The sequence below is a fragment of the Pygocentrus nattereri genome, chromosome 13, assembly GCF_015220715.1.
Source record: "Pygocentrus nattereri isolate fPygNat1 chromosome 13, fPygNat1.pri, whole genome shotgun sequence".
NCBI lineage: Eukaryota > Metazoa > Chordata > Actinopteri > Characiformes > Serrasalmidae > Pygocentrus > Pygocentrus nattereri.
In genome coordinates, this window is record NC_051223.1 from 17,502,407 (window position 1) to 17,522,585 (window position 20,179).

Sequence of the window (20,179 nt, forward strand, 5' to 3'; positions counted from 1 at the left end):
TACACATCCTGTCAGACCCCTTACAGTAGAAGGATGGACAGAAACACCTGAGAATTGTTTCAGGTCTGAAGCAAGAGTGGAGCTTGATTTTCTCCTCTCTCTAAAGCTTTAAGAACTTTTTATCTAATGTTGCCAGTTTTGGTGTCTACCAGGATCTTGTATAGTTAGGAGGCCCATTTTCTGTAGATTTTAAAACATTTTTTAAAGTTTTTCACTTATTTTACTATGACTTCCCTACTTTATACAAATGGATTAGTTTATATCTGTCACGATTGGCCGATCCCAGTCCGGTCCATGTGTTTGTGTTGTATTTTGGTCTAGTCCATGTGCTTTTTGTTTTGATCCCAGTCTGGCCCCTTGTTTGGTTACTCTGCCCCTGATTGTTCCCACCTGTGTTTTCCACCTGTGTGTTGTGAACCCTCATTAGCCCTAGTGCTGGTCTTTGTTTGAATTGTTGTTTGGATGTTTATGCTTGTTTGAGTTGTACTTTCGCTATTAGTCTGTGTTTAGCCTGTGTTCATTTTGTTATGTCTGTCCCTCCTGCTCTCCGTATTGGCTATTTGAATATGGACCGCGTGGACCATGACCCTGGATTTGCCCATAATAAATCTTGCTTGTCTTCACATGCACCCGCCTCAACCTTGCTCCACGTTACAATATCGAACCTCTTCAGAAATATCTTATGAAAAATAAGTAACCTCTAGTTATTGGTCATTTTGACTGGAAACTAAATAAACAACAGTGTGGTCTCTGACTTTTGCACAGTAATTTTTATAATGCATATGGGACATATGTATGACCCAATATCCTAACAAGGTATAAAAACAAATGTCTGTGTGTGTGTGTGTGTGTGTGTGTGTGTGTGTGTGGACCTGTCGAGTCTCTGAAAAACAGATGTAAACCAGAAGTGCTTGTGGATGGGCGGAGAGGCTTCACGAGTACTTTCATCCTGAAATCACTACTGTCATTTCACTCCCCTCTGACCTCAAAGCATTTTCCAACTTTTATAGGCAGAACTCATCTTGCTGCAGTGTGTAACCAGACAAATATTTGGTTACCATCTGTATTTAAGCAAACTGATTAGAGAAGAGGCTAAAAAAGAGAAAGTAATCATAAAGAAAGTGAGTATGTTATAATTGGCAGTCAGTGCAGCCAAGTTAAAAAAAGGTGTTTTGCAGGTGCAGTTAAGGTAACAATTTAGTTTTACTGAAGCAAAACAATCTAAACGAACTTTAATTCAGAGTAACGCTCACACATGATAAAATACTGTGTTTGAGAAATAAAGCCCAGAATCTCAAGTAAAAAGAAAGAAATCATAGCTTTAACTTGCTCTAGTAACCTGAAATCCACATTTTTACTCTTAATGGTGTCAAATTAATGTCGCTCATGCCCATGCTATGGCAACAGGATTACAAACAGAGCCTGCTTAAAGTGTGAAAGACCAAATTGACTGTACAGGTCTGGTCTTGTGTTTAGCTCACTGTCAAGTACTGTAAGTTTTGGCAGACATAATACGTCTAAAGATTCTGGATGTTTATGTGTCTGATATTAGTCTATCCCAGGCAGTCATTGACTTATTAGACAGTCAAAAATCTTGAAAGCCGCCAGTGCTTAAAACGTTGACAGTATGGCTTTAAAAAATTTATAGGAAGGTTTACAGAATCAGCGTAGTGTATACTGCGTAATTCGATCATTCATTGCACAACAATGAAACAAATAAGAGGATGACAACAGTAAGAGAGCAGATCTGAGGATGAAACGGCAATAATACAACCAAGCCTTAGCTGAAAATGTGGATTAAAAAGCACTGCAAAAAAAATCTTAGATCAACTGTCATTAGTGCCAAAAATGCCTTTACATTAGATGCTTTCTGCTCCCATATTTCCTTCCATTTTTTCCTGTTATCAATTTCAAGTCTTATTATCCAGTCACTACTATTAATTATTTATTAACTTTGTTTACCAGTTTTCTCACTTTTGACATGAACTGCGCTGATATGATGCATTTTACTGTGCAAATGAAGTATGTCTCGTTCAGTGCATTATTTTCCTCAGTGTGCAGATGATAAAATGCCTAAAATATGAGCAAATAGCTGCAGCATGTGGTAGAAGACATCCCTCCAGCACTACTGATTGACTGAACGAGTGTGCTAATGTCCAGAGAGTCATGAGTGGGGTTGTGTTCTCCTCCCTCACCTGTTTGTCTCTCTCTACGGAGGTCAGTGTGCTCTCCAGCTCCTCCAGGTCACGGCGCAGGTCGCAGCACTCGGCCTCCAGTCTCTGGCGCTGAGACACCAGCTGGGCGGAGGCTCCCTCCTCCTCCTCCAGACGCTCCTCCAGACCAGCCACCTGCACCTCCAGCTCTCGCCTGGCCTGAGCCAGCTGCACACACCGCTGCTCCGCCTGCTGCAGGCTCTCCTGTTCCTGCCAGAGAAAGAGAAAGAGAGGGAGAGGGACAGAGAGAAGCAGAACCAGGGGAGGAGGAGAGAGAAGAGTCAGTGCTCATGAGAAATCCAAAAAGAACAGAAAATCAGGTAATGTGATCTCAGAAACACAATAAAAAAGACCAAAATCCAACACAGTGCTTGAGAGCCCCCACTCACAGTCATGAAGAGGGAGAGCGTGAAGACGCAAGGAGACTGAGCACAATAAACTTAAGTCAGTCTTACAGAGAAGATAAAGCAGAACACATATCCAAGCTTGTTCTTCAGATACTTCAAATTGCTTCCAAAACGCAGTCAGTGCTCACAAGAAATCCCAAAAAGAAAAGAAAATCATGTAACTTGAAATTAGAAGCACCACTACAACATAAAATCCCAAAAGACAGGGACCAAAATCCCACGCAGCACTAAAACAGCAGCCTGTAAGGAAGCAGGCAGCCTTAGCACAATAAACTTAAGCCAGTTTTACAGAGAAGCTAATACTCTCGTCAAACCAGTCACAGGTCCAGACACTTTCTTCAGACACTTCAGGCTTGGAATTGCAGCCTAAAAATGATATGAGCCCCTATTTAAGCAATTGTCATCATCTCTCAAATATGTGGGCAGTGGGCACTTGCAAACTTGTCATCTGACCGATTTACCATTTTTCCTTTAATGTGCATGTTCTGCTCTGATGCCTGTCCTTGTCCATTCTTGGCCATTTTCCATTCCTAGGTACAGTTGCTTTACTCAAACATGACCTAACAGCTAAAAAAGATAAAAGAGCAGTGTTATGTAATGTTGACCTCTGTGTTTCAATGAAATACAATGTTGTACAGAAACTCATAGAGTTCACTTGAAACTAAAAATACTGTACTGAGCAAAAGGCATCTGTGAAAATGATATGTAAAACTATGTGTCTGGGCAAGAAGTGTTTCTTTTAAGGAAACATCCATATTATAATAAATACAAAGAAACAATATATTGTGATTTGATGTGTGTCACTATGTTTGCTTCCTCAAGGAAGCCCAGTATTTACCTTTGCCATCTAATACCTAGTTCAGCTCATCAGTGCTTTATTAAATTAAATCAGGTGTGATAAATTTTAATGAAACTACAGTGGCTGTAGTTCAGTGAGAAGACAGGAACCAAACCTGTGTTCTTCTAACTGTACTTCTCTAAGATATTTAAACAGACAAACAATTACATGTTACATGTTATTGTACTTATGTTTATTTGTATTTACTGTACTGCTTTTATAATTGAAAAAATAACAAATTGATTTATTTTTTAAAACATTTGTCTGCATGCCCCCAAGTGGGCACTCCACTGGCAAACTGAATATTGACTCGAATACCTTTAATTAATATAATATAATATAATAATATTTCCCCTCTAACTCTTTCATCAGATTAACTAGGACGTTGTTGGCTCTCTATCACTGGGTTTTCGTTAAAATGTTATGTAAATGTTATGCGAATTTATTTAAAAAGTCAGTTAAGTGTGTTCATCAACTACAGTAATGCCCAAATCACCATATTAGCTCTCCATATAACAGTTTTGACAGTGCTCATTCAGCTGTAGTTATAACACTTTACAGATGCTGCGATGACTCATTCAATTAGGGCTGAAGCCGCTGGCCCACCACACCCCTTTGAACAGCACTCCAGCAGTTCTGATAGGACACAGCGCCAAACATGACTTCCATTCCTGAAACATCAACAAAATCTTTCCATCACCATTCCCATTCAATTTTTTGCATTTCTTTTTTTTTTAATGAAGAAAAAAAAAAAACTTTTGCACCAGAATTTCTTTTTTGTGACATTCATGCACTTTTAGAATTTCTGTCTTTTCCATCCAGGTTTATAATATGCATTCGCAAAAAGGAGGAGAATGGAAACTCAACACATGTGTAAAATGTAATGCCTTTATATTGAGCTGCTAGTAAGCACTGAGGAGGGAAGGGTGGGAAAAGGCTGTGAAAACACTTCATACCCCCCCCCCCCCCCCCCCAAGATGACCATGCTGAGACAAAAGCAGACAACAGAGCTACTACAGCTCTCTTGATATCACAAAATAGTATTTAAACACCATAAAAACATTTTGTGACTAAGGCCCACCTCAAAACTGCCCACCAACAAAGACAAAAATCTACAAAAAAAAGTACACACATTTCTATCACAACTTATTCCATCGATGTTATCTATGTCAAGACAAACAACATTTCAGCTGAGGGACCTCCAAAACAGGCATAACCTGCATTTCATGGCTACAGTGAAAAGGTTAAACAGACTTTTGCACAAAACTGCACATACAGGCCTACAGAAAATGTACAATGTACTGAATTTACTTAATTCAAATGTGTGTCTGCCAAACACAAACTCTCTCTCTCTCTCTCTCTCTCTCTCTCTCTCTCTCTCTCTCTCTCTCTCTCACCTGGCGAGGTTGCATGGCTGTGCTAAAACTATCCCAGTCCAGTTCCTCTTCACAGGCCTCCTCCGAGTCATCAGAGAGGGAGTGGCAGCGGCACCTCCGGCGGCTTACACACAAAACCTCCGTCCGAACAGTTTCCATCACCTCACAAAGACCACCAGGTGTAAAAAGTACAAGTACAGCCTTCAGCAGTTTTCCCACCCTCCGCGTGCAGGATTAGTCCACACACACCACACTGGGGTATTTTCACACACCTTTTATTTGGATTCTTCTCTCCAATTTCTGAGCCCTCCCCTCGCTAGTTCTCCTAAAACAACAGCAGATATCCCGCTCTCTGTTTCCTTTCCTCAGTGCCTGGCTTTTCACACCTTGTCTTAATGAGAGAAGTGAGGAAACTGTCCTTAACGTGATCCACTGATGTTAGCACTCTCAGTTCTGCTTCTTCAGGAGAGCAGATATAACAAACTCAGCTGAGGAACGGGGTCTTCTTATGCTTTATCCACAAGGTGCCTCCCTACAAGCCATGGTGAAAGATAACAGATTGCACTCAGCGGTGTTCTGTTCAGCCTTTCGTCCTAGCCATTGGTAACAGTAGCAGTTAGTACAGTTTTCAAATTGTTCAACAAAGAAAAAAATGAGGTCAGTATCAACGACAATGTATTAGCCTTGAAAGGATCTCTCTCTCCCTGTCTCTCTCTCTTTCCCCCTCCCCTTAAAAGCCTTACAGTATGGGCTATGTCTGCGTCAGACTTGTCATATTCATCTCTGCCTGCAGAACAAAAAGGATATTCAATGTCATTTTGAATTACCAAACAAAACATACCACATCTTGTCTTATTAGCCAGTTAACATCAATGGGTTTTATAAACCAAAAAGCAGGCCTACTATACAGAGCCAGCCTGATAAAATCTAAGCTGGTGATAAGGCACCCAGGTATGGGCCTCCTCCACTGTAACTTGACTCCGCTTCAGTGAACTGTACCAGGAACTGAGCCGAATCATACGGGGCAAAATAATCTATGTCATAAAACCCACGCTAAGCAATGGCGTAAGTCCATCTTTTGAGTGTTTCAGACCCAACAATGCCTTCTATTTTACTCTCTTCTTCAGTAATGTGGGGAACTCTTCATGAAACAGAGCATATTACACCCACATACACTGCACAGACAACAAAGACATGCTTAGACAGTAACCCCTCATTGGCAACCCAAATAATGCCCCTTAACCTCTGGTATTTTTATTATGGCTGATGGCCATGAATAATAACTCCTTTTCCCATGAGCTTGACCATTCTCCTTTTCCTCTTTTGTCATGTTTACAATGTTTATTATTATTTTCTAACCTGAATATTGCTGGATTACCATTTCCACTTTTTGACAGGCATAGGTTCTACACTATTCTAGGAAGATAAAAGAATCATGGGAAGTCCCTACGATTGATGTTTGTCTCCAGATAAAAGCCAAGGTTCATCTTTTTGAAAGCGTTCCATGTTACAGGCCTCGTTCAACCCTGGCGAGCTGTCAAAGTGCGGCAGATGTTATAAGGTAACCTGAAATTAGATTTAGAATAGTTTCCTCCTAGAATAGCTAAAAGACATTATAGCTAAGAAGTAAAGTTTGGAGGTTCGTCTGAGGCCTTGAGATGTTTTTCTGAATCAAAGAGAACCAGTTTATGGTGGTTTTAGGTCTCACAGGGAAACAATCTATAGCTTACCGTTTGAACTTTTGAAGCATGTATAGAAACATGTAAGTCCCCCCTGTGTTTTCTGAGCTGTGGCCTTCGTTATCTTTTGGGGTCATATAGATGTCATTTGCCCCTCTGGTGAAATCAAGCTGCTGTTTTACCCTTCTGTTGAGCTTTCCTGTCTCCAGCAGAAGACACTAAGAAAACATGTCTCCCTATAATGTCTAAGTAAGCTTTACAGTCAAATACTGTTGAACCTTGAGTGGTCACCAAGCAGATAACTTAAGAAAAGCATCAGTGAATCTACAAATGTCTTCTGAGTTTTATGAGCACGTTTCATCACACTACCATAAAACAATGTTTCAGGCAGTACAATCATAACAATGTTGAGGAATAACTTTCTGTGACGTAGCTTTAAGATTCTTTAAAGCATTTGTCACCAACACTGTGAACCGTTCTGTAAGTAATTGGGAATTCCCTAGAACATCAAACCACTCTGAATTACTTTGTTTGTATGGTTGAAATTATCATTTCATTTAGCAATTTTATTCATAGACTACAGTAGATCACGACACTTGTTCATTATCTTCAGTTGTGGTCAGCAAATGAACACAGGATAAGTTGTGCAGGCCAATGGAACACAATGTACAATGTATGCTGTAATCAGTGCACAGGTGTTTGGCTTTAAAACATGTTGTTTGAAGTAACATAATTTAATTCAAGGCTCTACTGTACATGCAATAAAGCAATGGTCAGATTAAGGCAGGGGTGCTTAATCCTAAACCTGGGCATCTATCACCCTGGAAAGTTCAGATCCAACAATTCTGGCTGTATTATTCAGATACCTCTGAAGGCCTGAGTCAAGTGTGTTAGACCATGGGGTCTGAGAGTAACGCAATTTCAATACTCTGTATGTCCTGTACACACTGTAGTATTGACAATAAAGCTGACTTGACTTGACTTGTTCTTTGAAAATGGAGCTGATTATCATGAAAAATGTGAGAAAATATCTCTGGCAAAAAAAGCTAAAATATAAGTGTGAAGACAGTCTGGCCCAGACAAAAGTTCAGCATCAGTTTATTTAACACACCTAATTCACATCATCAGCTAATTAGCAAGGCCTTTGTGAGCTGGACTCAGATGGAAAGTCCTAATCTCTGCAGAGTTGCCGCCTGGAAGGCAACCAGTCATCCTTGGTCTTAACCTTCAGAATTTTGATGTTTATTACATGCAGCTGTCCTTTATAATTGAACATGTATTTAGCTGTATCAAAAATAAACATGAAAACAACAGGGGTGGATCTATATCTTAGCAGCTGCCACTGCCAAGTAGTGCTTGCCACCCCTGTTCTGTGTCTGTACTCTCAAAACTGGAAATAAATCAGTGCTCTGTAAATCTGTTCTTTATAAATAGAAAATGTCCTCCATGTGAAGTTTGTCTAAGACATACAGCTCTTGCACAAATGTGCATCCATACACCTGAACCTTAGGTGCCACATGAACATGCTTCCCTGCCAAACTTTCTAGACCCAGCACTATTTGTTTACTAAAGGCCAATGGTGGATGAAGTACACAAATCATGTACTTGAGTTAAAGTAGAGCTACCCATGGTAAAATATTGCTCCAGTAAAAGTAGAGGTACCTCCTTTTAGACCTCCACTTGAGTAAAAGTACAAAAGTATTTGCCTTCAAATGTACTTAAGTATCGAAAGTAAAAGTACTAAAAGATTAATTATTACTCTAAAGATGGCTCTAAAGTCCCCCCAAGCGATCCTGAGGGAGAAGCGGCTTAGAAAATGTGTGTGTGTGTGTGTGTGTGTGTGTGTGTGTGTGTGTGTGTGTGTGTGTGTGTGTGCACTGATATCTATTAAAATGACCATAAGCACAAAACACTGAAGGCAAACACTGCGATGGACTGGCGACCTGTCCAGGGTGTATCCTGCCTTTCGCCCGAAGACTGCTGGGATAGGCTCCAGCTCCCCCCCGCGACCCTGACGGAGAAGCGGCTTAGAAAATGGATGGATGGATGGATGGATAGTTACAAGTTTAAGTTTAATGAAAACTTGCTTCAAACACAGGTTCACAAACGAGTTTTCCTTTACTATATTGCATCTGTAGGTCTCTGTTCGTAAAAATAAACTTGCCAAAACTAATTTACTATGAAATGAAAAAGTGTTTGTATAAATTCAGAAAAAAGACATGTCAGTCACGACTGCATACGTGTACATATTTCTATATTGTGGTCTATTTGCACAAAGTTAGGTTAGTTCCATCATCTATGTTGGAACAGACACTCCCAAAATTTTGCGCTGCTGCACTGACGTTGAACCGTGTGCTTGCACTGGGTTAGTATGTCTAACAGGTCAAAACAAGCTAAAAAACAAAGTGTGCACTTAGCCCTGATTGGTGTTCTTGCTTCATGCTTCTTTTGTTTTTTGACATTTGACGTTTTTATGCACACATAAACCAACAGGAACAACAGATTTTGTAATAAGTAAAAAGTAAGATATTTGACTCTGAAATGTAGTGGAGTGAAAGTAAAAAGTCGTCCAAAATGGAAATACTTCAGTAAAGTACAGATACACGAAAAACTACTTAAGTACAGTAACAAATTACATTTACTAGTTTCTGTCCACCACTGCTAAAGGGACAGCAAGAGAACACCTTAGTTGTAGCTATAGTTGAAATGCTAGTTATCATTGTGCTGACTCAACATGTTGGCGACCTTTGTAATTGTAGTTGAATGTGGACGGATGTAGACAAATGTTAATTATAAATTGTATTCCCTTGTAAATTCCCAGTTTACATGTTTTAGGAAGCACCATTATCATGTAATCAGTGAAAGCGGTAAATGGTTTAATTTTTACAATATTAACACATTATTTTGGTGTGAATTCTTCGGTTTCCTGAGCTCAAGGGGACTGGAAGTAGAGTCATGTGGCAATTTTTTGCTGATATCTTCCCTATTTTGAACATATTTTGTGAAATGCAATAAGCTCAACTGGTTTCCTTTATTACAGATCCCATTTGTGCAGAGTGCAATATAAAAAAAAGTGATTTTCTATGTTTAGAAAGACCTGATTGGGATTTTAGCATGGATTATTCTGCTTTCATTTAGGTCATTAGTGTTAATGGGTTCTTGGCCTATAAGTGATTACTTAATGACAGACAATGAGCGTTTACAGCCTAATGAAAACATGGTCGTAGAAGTATAGGAGATATGTTGTGTATGTCTCACTTCCCTCCTGCTGACTCTGAAAGAGGAGGTGGGCCTAATTCACAAATCTTGCCTTGGGCCCCAGCAACTCTAAAGACAGTCCAGACCTTAAAGTTTTTCCACATGCTTAAGTAGGGCATCTGGTTGTTTCTGGAAAAGTGTTTCACATTTATTTTACATTATCAGTTATTAGAGGGTAAATAGAGCTTTCGCTGCACTTTCCTTCAAACCTTTTTGTGCCTCATTAGTGGAGTTTACTATTTGTCAAGACTCTTTCCACACTATTGCTTTGTCAATACTAGATTTCAATTCCGACATTAAAATATAAACAGACAATGTAATGAGATTGACTATGATTTCAAATTTATTGTTAATGGGGACACACCCCACAGATTTTTTAAAGTTTCAGCATAATTCAGCATAATAATATGTAGGTTGGTTAGTGTAGTGGTTAACATCTTTGCCTTCTACACTGTAGACTGGGGTTCAATCTCCCACCAGGGCAAGCACCCTATACTATACCAATAAGAGTCCTTGGGCAAGACTCCTAACACCACCTTGGCCTACCTGTGTAAAATGATCAAATTGTAAGTCACTCTGGATAAGAGCATCAGCCAAATGCTGTAAATGTAAAATAATTCAATGGTTAAGATGTAAAGTCATTCAGACTGGTTTGAGGTGAAATCCTTCTTTTAGAGAAAATTACAGAGTCACAGTTGTTCAGTAGTGGTGATAGGAACCAGACATCTGCAGTGTTTTATGCCTATTATTAGTCCCTTACAGAAAGGATGGTCACAAATACACTGATTGAAGAAGGCATGCTTATATTCACTAGTATGCATATAAGGATATATTTGCGTTGTAGATATCGTAACCATTTTTCCACTGTAAAGAAAAGTGACAGTGTATAAGTTTCCCTACAACGCATTTCAATCAAATCACTTTGAATGACTTTGTTTACATCTTAATGATTAAATTATGCAAAAAAGTTTCCAAAAAAGTGATGGTATTCCTCTTTAAGAGCAATTCAGTAATCCCATCTCCTGTAAAACATTTAATGGAAGCATGTTTAAATAAAAGTTACCATGTAAAAGCACTTAAATAAATAGTGTCATTACCAATTCACTATTGAGCATGGTGACCATTTATATGGGAAGACTAATAACAAAACATCTTCCTCTGCTGTACACTGACCTAGCAGGGGGTTAATGAACCAAGGCTAGTTAAGCTGTGGGCACTGATCCCCTTAATGACTGCATGGAGAGCTTTCTCCTGGAAACAACTGAGAAACCCCGCAGAAGCAGAACATAATGGAGAACAAAGCAGGAGAAGACCAGGAAGAACTGATCTTTTTTCCATGCACAATGGAAAACATTGAAATCAGCCAGCAGAATCTGACATTAAGTCAAATACTTTTCCTGAGTCATAAAATGCTGCATACACATTATTTGGATGTCATTTATTCCTCACTGGCTTCCATGAAATTGTGCTGCAGCATGAATATTCTGTTGGGCTCAGATGAAGCGTCTGCTGACCATCATCCAATAAAAGTGGGCAAACTGTTGAGTTAATGATTCAGACTTTTAAACTGGATACACCCTTGATTCTGTTTTATCAGCTAGCGCCATCCATTAGCCATCAGTGTGAACATTTGCCCAGACCCTAAAGTCGCTCAGTGCATTATAAACTTGAGGAAATTAATGCTGATGTTTCCATCGCTAAAGGAGGAAAAAAGAGAAGTCAATAGATACCCGGAGTTTCCTATAAAATCTAATGACTAGTGATAAAAGGCACAGTAAATGTGGGGAGAGAAAGAGTTCAGGCCTCTCTTCTCCATGAGAAAGAAAAGGCAGCTGATGAGTATATCTGCAGCCTAGTGCTGAATGTTTTGGGATTTGTTTGTATTCATATTTCAGTGGGATGCAGGAACCTGGAAAGAAACTGATGATCTGAATTCAAAAAGCTGAATTCAAATTAGCCTTTATAAAGCCAACATAAAGCTATACTGACGCTAGAATGCAACTTGTAAATAAACTAGAGCTGTGGTAAAAGGACCCATGGAAAAACAAAGCAAAAAGTGAAAAGCACAGCTGAATGGAAATGCCACTGAGAGTTCTGGAGGATCTGCTAATGCAATCAGCAGCAAAAATAATCAACTGTATTGGCCTAACTCTGCTGTGCCATTCCTACTCATGCTGGCAGCATGACTGCTCTGTCTGCCTCTCTCCCATACACAGACTTCCTTTCTCCATCCCTGCCTGCCATATTTTAGCCCAATGAGGCGAGGCAAGAGCAGTAACTCTGCAGTGAGTGCCAGCAATGAGTAGCCACAGCACTCATTCTTCCTCCACAGGTCAGCACTAAGAGAAGGGACAATGTGGCTGTCAGACAGGACTGTCTTCTTAATAATAAAGGTTCTTTAGTGGTTCTTGATTTGAACATATCGTTCTATGAAAAGACTTTAATTGGTGTTGAGCATTTCATTATGTGGAGTTTACAAAGTTCTTTAACCCCTTAAATGGCCATTACTGGCCAGCAGGCCCAAAGATTTCATATACACTTGACCTTTATACTACAACCTGAGAATAGTTCAACTAGTTTGCATTGAAGTTCCTGTAGTTGTTGAATAATAAGCTTTAGTGTGTAATAAGCATTTTAAGGGGTTAAGGTATCATCAATTGAAAAGTTCCTTAGCGAAGCAAATGTGATTCTTTAAACTTCTCCTTTGCAAATATTATTTGAAGAATCAAAAGTGGTTCTTCTACAGCAAATGTCAGATGCCAATACTGGTGGGTCACAGCTGTGCAGACTTCAGCGTTCCTCCTCATTTAACACACCTGATTCAAATCATCTAATTAGCCAAAACTTTTGCATTGCTGAGTTGCATTCAGATGAAAAACACTAATCTCTGCATAGCGGTTACCCAGATAGAACCCAGTTTGACATGTCTATTTGATAGTTGTATGGTATGGCTCCAAAGACCCCTTTTTGGCACCACTATTTTTAAGAGTGTCTTGAGGGCACACAATCAATCCTGATTCCTGGCAGAGTTTGGTCTTTACTCACATTTGGATTATGTCATTGGACCATCTACATTCATCATGTGCTGAATGGCTCTGATTATAACGATACATTACCTGGTACATTCCTCTAGCAGCCCACAATAAGAATGACACCATCTGCATGCTATTCCACATGCAAAAAACTCAGCTGAGACCATAACATAACCTTGAGGCAAACAACAAAAAACAATAAAAAACATTAAATTCCATGGGAAGAATCCCAACAGACTTACAGCGCGCATCCTAACGAAAGCCTCATTCTTTTCCTTGCACAGCTCTGCATTCTCCCCCTCCAGCTGGCGGACGCGGGACAGCAGCCGGTCCGTCTGCTCGATGGCTTTCTTCAGCTCCTCTCGCTCCCTCATCCCTGCCTATGCACACACTGCTGCTGTGGTTTAACCTGAGCAGTGGAAAGAGATCCAGCTGCCCTCAAACTCCTTCTCAGCTCTGCTGTGCTCTGTCAGGACTCACCACCACCACGTGTCCACCCCCCCCCCTGCTCCTGGGGCCTCCTGGCCCAATTCAAAACAATTCCAAATTTCTTCCACTCACAGTTCTCTATTACAATAACTCCTCTGGATCAGATACCAATACAATCCATTTCAGCATTTATTCTGTAGTGACATAGGGATTGAAGAAAAAAATAAGGAGGCATAATAAACATCCACTGTTTGTGCAAAGGAATGCAGATGTGTGTTAAAGTCATCAGGTGCTGCTCATAATGACACATAATATGTACAGTGCAGCAAGAGAAACGTTTCTCTGGCATTTCTTCTTTCCTGGAGAATGACAACAGAAGAAAAGTCCTCTGGACTTCAATTACTATCTGCAGCACTCCCTCCTAGATCAGCTGATACCTCCCACAACCTCTACCAATGGGCTTGTAAGGTATTCTGATGAACAGTAGGTCTTGCTGAGTGCCTAGCACCAAAAGCACCCAGATGATGGAAGGGTCTGTTTAACCACAAGAGAAGAAAAGAGCAAGAGCATACTGGTCCTGTCTTTTCTTGTCTGTTCATGGTCAGTGACTGGTTTATGACTAGCCACAGGTCAAAGGTCGACTTTGTATATAGCTTTACGTATGTATATGTATGGCTGTTTTGACAGCTATGAAAAAGTAATACCTTCTCAGTCCTGATGTAAAGCAAAACAGACTATTCTGAAGACTGAATCTACACATATGGATATAAGTAAAGGTGTCTTTGCTTCAAGCAACAGCTGCTATATTGTTTTCTCTTAGAGTAAAACTGAAGAGGTAATGTAGCACAGAGTAGTGAAAGAGCAAGCACATGAGCCCTGTTCCCTCATTACAGAATTCCTTTGGCCCAAACAAACAAATAGTGTAAATTCATCTGCCTTTTAAGATTTCGAGCACACTGAGTAAATGTCCACGTGTCCTTGTTCCATTTACAATGAAGTGTATTTAATCAAGCTATACAGTATATGCATTATACATACTGTTACCAATGACAGGTATGTTATATCACTGGTGACGCAGTTGAATGCATGAATTTTCTGGAAGACCTCGGCTGTTTTTACTCCAGTGCTGTCCAATCGTTTGTAATATTGCTCTTCCATCCTTACAAGATTCAACATGCAATTTTGGTTTAGCCACAGAAGAATAAAATGTGAAGTTTCCTTGCCTGGAAAACAGATGAACTAATTTTCCGCAGCTCATTCAGAATCCTTTTTAAAAGCTTGCAAATGACAGTGGAGAAAACCTGTTGCAGCTTGAGCCCAGGCATCCGTGTCACTGGAAAATGGCTTGACATTGACAAACCACTCCCTATCTTATCTTAACAAAGATGTAAAACTAGACTTTTGTTAATGCATAATGGACTGTCGATGAATAATTTGTAAACTACAAACTATAAAAGGAAAGGGCGTTCTTTCCCCCCCTAAAGCTGTTGGTCCTCTGCCCGTTTTGTATTAGGAAGACATAGGCTTAGGCTTGCACTTAACAAAGATTGCACACCTGTACTTTGTAGCAAAGGTAAGCTAATCTACACAGTATGCAGCAATCAAAATGTCACAGCTAGACTGATTGCTATGCATTGACTGAGCTTAATATTTGCACTTCAACATATACACTATCTGACATTTTTAGTGTGATCTGATCCCAGTTCAAACTCCAAACCTGTTTTCTCAGTCAGCACAATATCTTGGTGGGAAAGCTCTTCCAAAATCGCAACACCAGTTACAATGTATCTCCCTTAGGGCCTTGTGAATGGGACTGTGTATGTTGCAAACATTTTCATGCCTTGACTTGATTCGGGAGGATGTGCCGGGTCAGGTTTTCACACAAAACACACAAATTATGTTATTTGTGAGCAATGGCTCTTTTGAGGAAATAACAAAACTTCTTGGTATGAGTCGAAGAGTAGAAAGGCTGTCCCTCTGGCAAACACACATCACACATTCCTGCTTTCATACTCAATTGTTCAAGGCCCAGATCATGAGCAGCAGTTTTCCAAATAAATTTGTTCCCCTACGCTGCATTCCAAGTCTGCGGAGGTGACATGGACATGGAGACCAGACTGGGATCCCAATCATTTGAACAGCTGTCCAACTCCTTCTCCCCAAACATTCATTCACACTAATGTATAATGCATTAACCTTGAGCTGCAAATAAACTATATCTGGGGCAACGTATAATATTCCACTGGCATGAATATCTATAGGCATCTCAGACCTTTAGTTATAAGGTCTACTAATTGTGTTTGGTGTGGATATTTTTACCACTTAGGTCATTTTTCATTTCTACCATATCTTTCTCAAAGTGCAAATGCTGCCATTTCAAAGCCTACAAAGACAACTGTAATGCTTTCAATCATGAATGTAGTAAAATAATTATGCACAGTGCTCTACATCTTGAAGTATTGTGCTGAAAATATTGAAATTCCATCCTACCAGTGGAATCCAGGGTCTAGAAAATGAAAGGCATTGGACTGGAGTTATCCAGTTGGGCATCTCCATGGCCATTCTCATCTAAGCCTACTGAGATGTGACAGATGATGCAACAGCAGGCATGGGATGGAGGGGCCAAATGGAGTGAGCAGCCTTTCCCTGGAACTGGCATATGATAGGATAGCATCTATGGTTGAATTGGCTGGTGAAACATTTGGTTTGATGCCCTCTCAAACAAAATCTGCCAAGCCATCAGAATACTAGCATAGCAACCACTCAGGAAATGTTAGGAGGGAATTCCACTGACTTTTCTATAAAATTGCTGCATTATGAATTAGTTAAGATGTAAACGAACTCACTCAGAGTGGGTTCTGACTCACTGAGTCAGAATTGACGATAATTATAGGAACCACACACCTGAAATGGTTATGAATGCATTTCCTGACTCCTGAGAAACTGTTTTATTTTAGGTTTGATGTAAGATTTTGTAACTAAACTTTATTGTTTTAAGCCATTCAAGACAAAGAGGCACACGCAGTTTGTTGCAAAGCAAAACATGTAAATCCCATATAAAAAACACATAAAACCCATATAAATCTTATTTTTTTAGGTTTATAATCATTTCATTATCTTAACATTATATATTAAAGCTCTACATACAGTATTACTTATAAAACTCAGAAGATGTGTGGGCTCACTGGTCATTTTGGATAGTTGTGATAGTTGGATAATGGCTGTGTTTGTGTTGCAGGTATTGTGACCCCTGGTTCCTTTGACCACCACTGTCAAGGAAGAAATCCAAACTGGAAAGCTTCTATAGAATGCACCATTTACACATAAACCACTGTAACTCACTTTGAAAAATTAAATGATTCAATTATTCAGAATTATCTAAATATTCAGTAATAAAATAGATGCACTGTGTTGTAGACATCAAGACTCTTGGCTCCTATCACCACTGCTGTAAGAAAAATCCTAGCTGGTTAGTATTTCTATCACGATTTCAAACCAAACCACTCTGAATGACTTCTGTAGCATCTCAGTGATTTTATGCATAACGTCTGAACAAACAATGGAATTTTCCTTCAATAGTATCAGAAACAGAATCTGACTCCCTAAGTGAACTACACTGCCTAACTAAAGTCTCAAGTGCAGGTTTTCAAAAAAACACTAGTAATTAGTCAGTTCTCATTACTCAAACATTTGTCTAAAGCTTTTGGCAAGGCTGTGTTGACTCAACAGAAGACCCTACCACCACTCACCCCACCCTACCCCTTTGTAGTGATTGCTGACCAACTCTGAAATGTTTGCATTCCTGAGAAACGTGTGAGGCTGCCACTAGCATGCACACATACACATGTCGGTTCAGAGAACGCTCTCCAACCAAGCACTCAGAGGCCTTATATTGTGTGCCCCTGTAAATGGAGCTGAGTGAAAAGGCAGAGTTAAAGGTAGAGTGTGTCTGCTCAAAAGTAGGCCCTCACAGGTGCCTGAGTCATGACAGCACAAGTGGATCTGGACTGTCAGACACAGATTAAACCTTGTGTTAGTCTGAAAAAGTCATTCAGTGCAGAATCGCCACTCGTAATTCAATCCCAAACTCAGCTTAAAAGGTGTCTGGAATGGCACCTCATTTAAAGTTGTACTGAAACATTCAACTAATAGAAGCAGATGCAGTTTCTTACGTGTGTCAGAAGCTTGCTTTGGATGCCAACAAGCGGTCGGTACTGGTGAAAGTCAGTCTGGATCACACACACTCTCTTCTCCATCCTCAGCACAGGCACACTCTCCCCATCCTGCTATCTCCTCCAGGCTCCCAGAGGAAATGAGGCTTCTGTTACCTGACCCTGAGTCATGCAGCACACACACACACACACACACACACACACACAAATTCTCTCACACACACTCTCAGGGGGAGGGAACTCTAGCACCAAAAGAAAACATCTAAACTCTCTCTGACACTTTACTCCACCTCCCCACCCAGTCATCACCACCCACTGTAAGATGTGCACTGGCAAGAGGGCCACCTGAGCCCTGAGGGTTAACCCCCTAACTGCTGAAGGCCTCTCATTTCATTTGCAGTATGTACCAAAACCAGCCATAATTCATTTATATATGATCGTATTCCAACTTCTCTTCATCACAGAAGTGCACAGCTTCAGGCCTGGACTGCCAGTGTCCGGCACAGTTTGGTCATTTTCTCACCCAAACACAGGCACTGAATCTGTTACTTGCCAAGTTTAGTGGGTGTGTTGAGTAGGGTAAGTGGCAAACTGTGCTGGACAACAGCCCCCCTGCTTTCTCCAGTAGAAATAAACAGGCTATTTTTGTTACTGCCCCTTTAAGAATGATATATGTGAATGAACTCTGTTCTGGCTGTCCTGCATTGCGACTCATCCAAAAAGCCGTCCTTATAACACTGGGAATAAGTGAATGTACACTGAACAGATGAATATGTGTCAATTCAGTTTAATCAAAACAGACTGTTGTTGTAGTTTAGTTCTTATGGACTGAGATATGAACAGTTTGCTTTGACAAATTTTAACAATGCTTACATATTACCAAATTTGGTTTTACAAGATATGGGCCCTGTCTAATGTGCTTTCCATACCTAGCTGTTTAACTAGTATATTACGGTGGCACGCGCCCGCTCTCCGGGCCTGTCGGTGACGGCTGTGAGAGCGGGGAACGCAGGGCCCAAAAACCCAGCGGCGACAAGCCTCGGCGAGGACAGCAGGGAGAAAGCCGCCAGTATGAAGCGGGTGGAGAGCAAAACCCGAGGTTCCCAGATGGACGCGAGTCACGAGAACGATGACGCTGGAGAGGCCACGAGAGGCACTAGAGCAAAGGAGCGAGTCCCGAGCTCCGCCTCCCGGGCCCCGCCCCGTTACGCAGCGAGGCTGCTTCACTACACCTCATGTTCGACCCAGGCCAGCTGGGGGCAGTGACGAGTAGGTGGAGTGGCAAGCTCTCGTTCCCTCTCGGCTTGGGTGCGCAATGAGTCAGCTGATGCTGATCTGGCTGGCAGCGTGAGCGTCTTTAAAAAGAGCTAAGAGGGAACAGAGTGAGAGAGAGGGACAAGCACCACCACCAGGAGACCTGAATGAAGAGCTGAAACGCTCCAGGGAAGAAAGGACTGAAAAGTCGTGCTAGCTTCAGCCACTGAAAAGTGGCCAGTGTAGCATTGGTTGGGTTTGGTTTGTTTTTGTGTTGTTCTGTGAATTAAAGTAATGGCTGCTGCAACCTTGAACCCTGCCTCCAGTGTCCTCCTTGAGCCCAGGGTAGCACATAGGGTGCTACAATTATACAACTAGTATATAATATAGTATCATATATTACTAGCAAATAGCGTGACCCAAACATGTTGAGTGAATATCAGCTTGTAGCCAGCAGCATCATGTCATTTTCATAATGCTAATTGGTTTTGCCATTTTCTTTTATTATTGTTAGCATTTTTGATTGAACTACTCCTACTGAAAATACTGAAAAAACTACTGAAAATACACACACTCACTAATTACTTTTATAATAAACTCTATTTTGTATCTCCATCTTGCTGGTGTCCAGGTTGGGACTGTAGCCCATTAATTCACAGCTTGTGCTAGCCAATATCCAACTCTCTGTTTTTTCTAATAGACTTTCTAATACACAACTTTTAGAAAGCAACGTCTCTTTATGAGGGGCGGCACAGTGGCGTGGTGGGTAGCGCTGTCGCCTCACAGCAAGGAGGGCCTGGGTTCGATTCCCCTGCCGGGTGACCGGGGTCCTCTCTGTGTGGAGTTTGCATGTTCTTCCCGTGTCTGCGTGGGTTTCCTCCCACAGTCTAAAGACATGCAGTCAGGCAATTGGACATGCTAAATTGCCCCTAGGTGTGAGTGACTGTCTGTGTCTGTCTGTCTGCCCTGCGATGGACTTGTGACCTGTCCAGGGTGTATCCTGCCTTTTGCCTGAATACTGCTGGGTTAGGCTCCAGCACCCCCCTGCGACCCTGACGGAGAAGCGGCTTAGAAAATGGATGGATGGATGTTTCTTTATGAGGAAAATAAAAGGTGTTTTTTGAAAACAAAATTGTTCCACTTCTGACTTATGAGGTTGTTTTGCAGTCAAAATATGAATATTGCTATGAACATGTCATAAGCAAGCTAACACTGCATGGAAATATGAAGTATACTATTAAACCTAAATACACCAACAGTAGCTACTCAAGGTGTTGGCTAGCACATTTGACAAAGCCTGCGCATTTGTGTGGGAGGTATTTTGGTGAGGTTGCAGTTATATGGTGTCGGTTTAGCAGGCAGCACTGTTAGCTTGCATGTTCCAGGATTCATAGTTTGATCCAGTATTCCGAGGAAAATGTACACACAGCAAAATGCGACAGCATTGGAACATTTTGGTTTACCACTGGTCTCAATAGTAGTATTTTTCCAAAACACTGTTCAATTGTCCCATAGAGTAAT

The 20,179-nt window shown here is 40.8% G+C and overlaps 1 protein-coding gene across 2 annotated transcripts in view; it reads right to left on the reverse strand.

Moving 5' to 3' along the window:
- The window catches only part of LOC108424857 (myosin-16), a 61,393-nt gene extending 43,860 nt beyond the window's left edge, over positions 1–17,533 (reverse strand). Inside the window, exons 1-2 of one of the 2 annotated variants that reach the window (XM_017693120.2) lie at positions 17,405–17,533; positions 2,196–2,423 (exon numbers count right to left, since the gene is read on the reverse strand). In XM_017693120.2, coding sequence (XP_017548609.1) covers positions 2,196–2,423; positions 17,405–17,488 — 312 coding nt within the window. In that variant the 5' untranslated portion in view covers positions 17,489–17,533. Of the gene's footprint in view, positions 1–2,195; positions 2,424–4,855; positions 4,922–17,404 lie in introns of those variants that run through there. The other variant, XM_017693121.1, reaches the window with a different exon arrangement.
- Between the last annotated feature and the right edge of the window lie 2,646 nt (positions 17,534–20,179).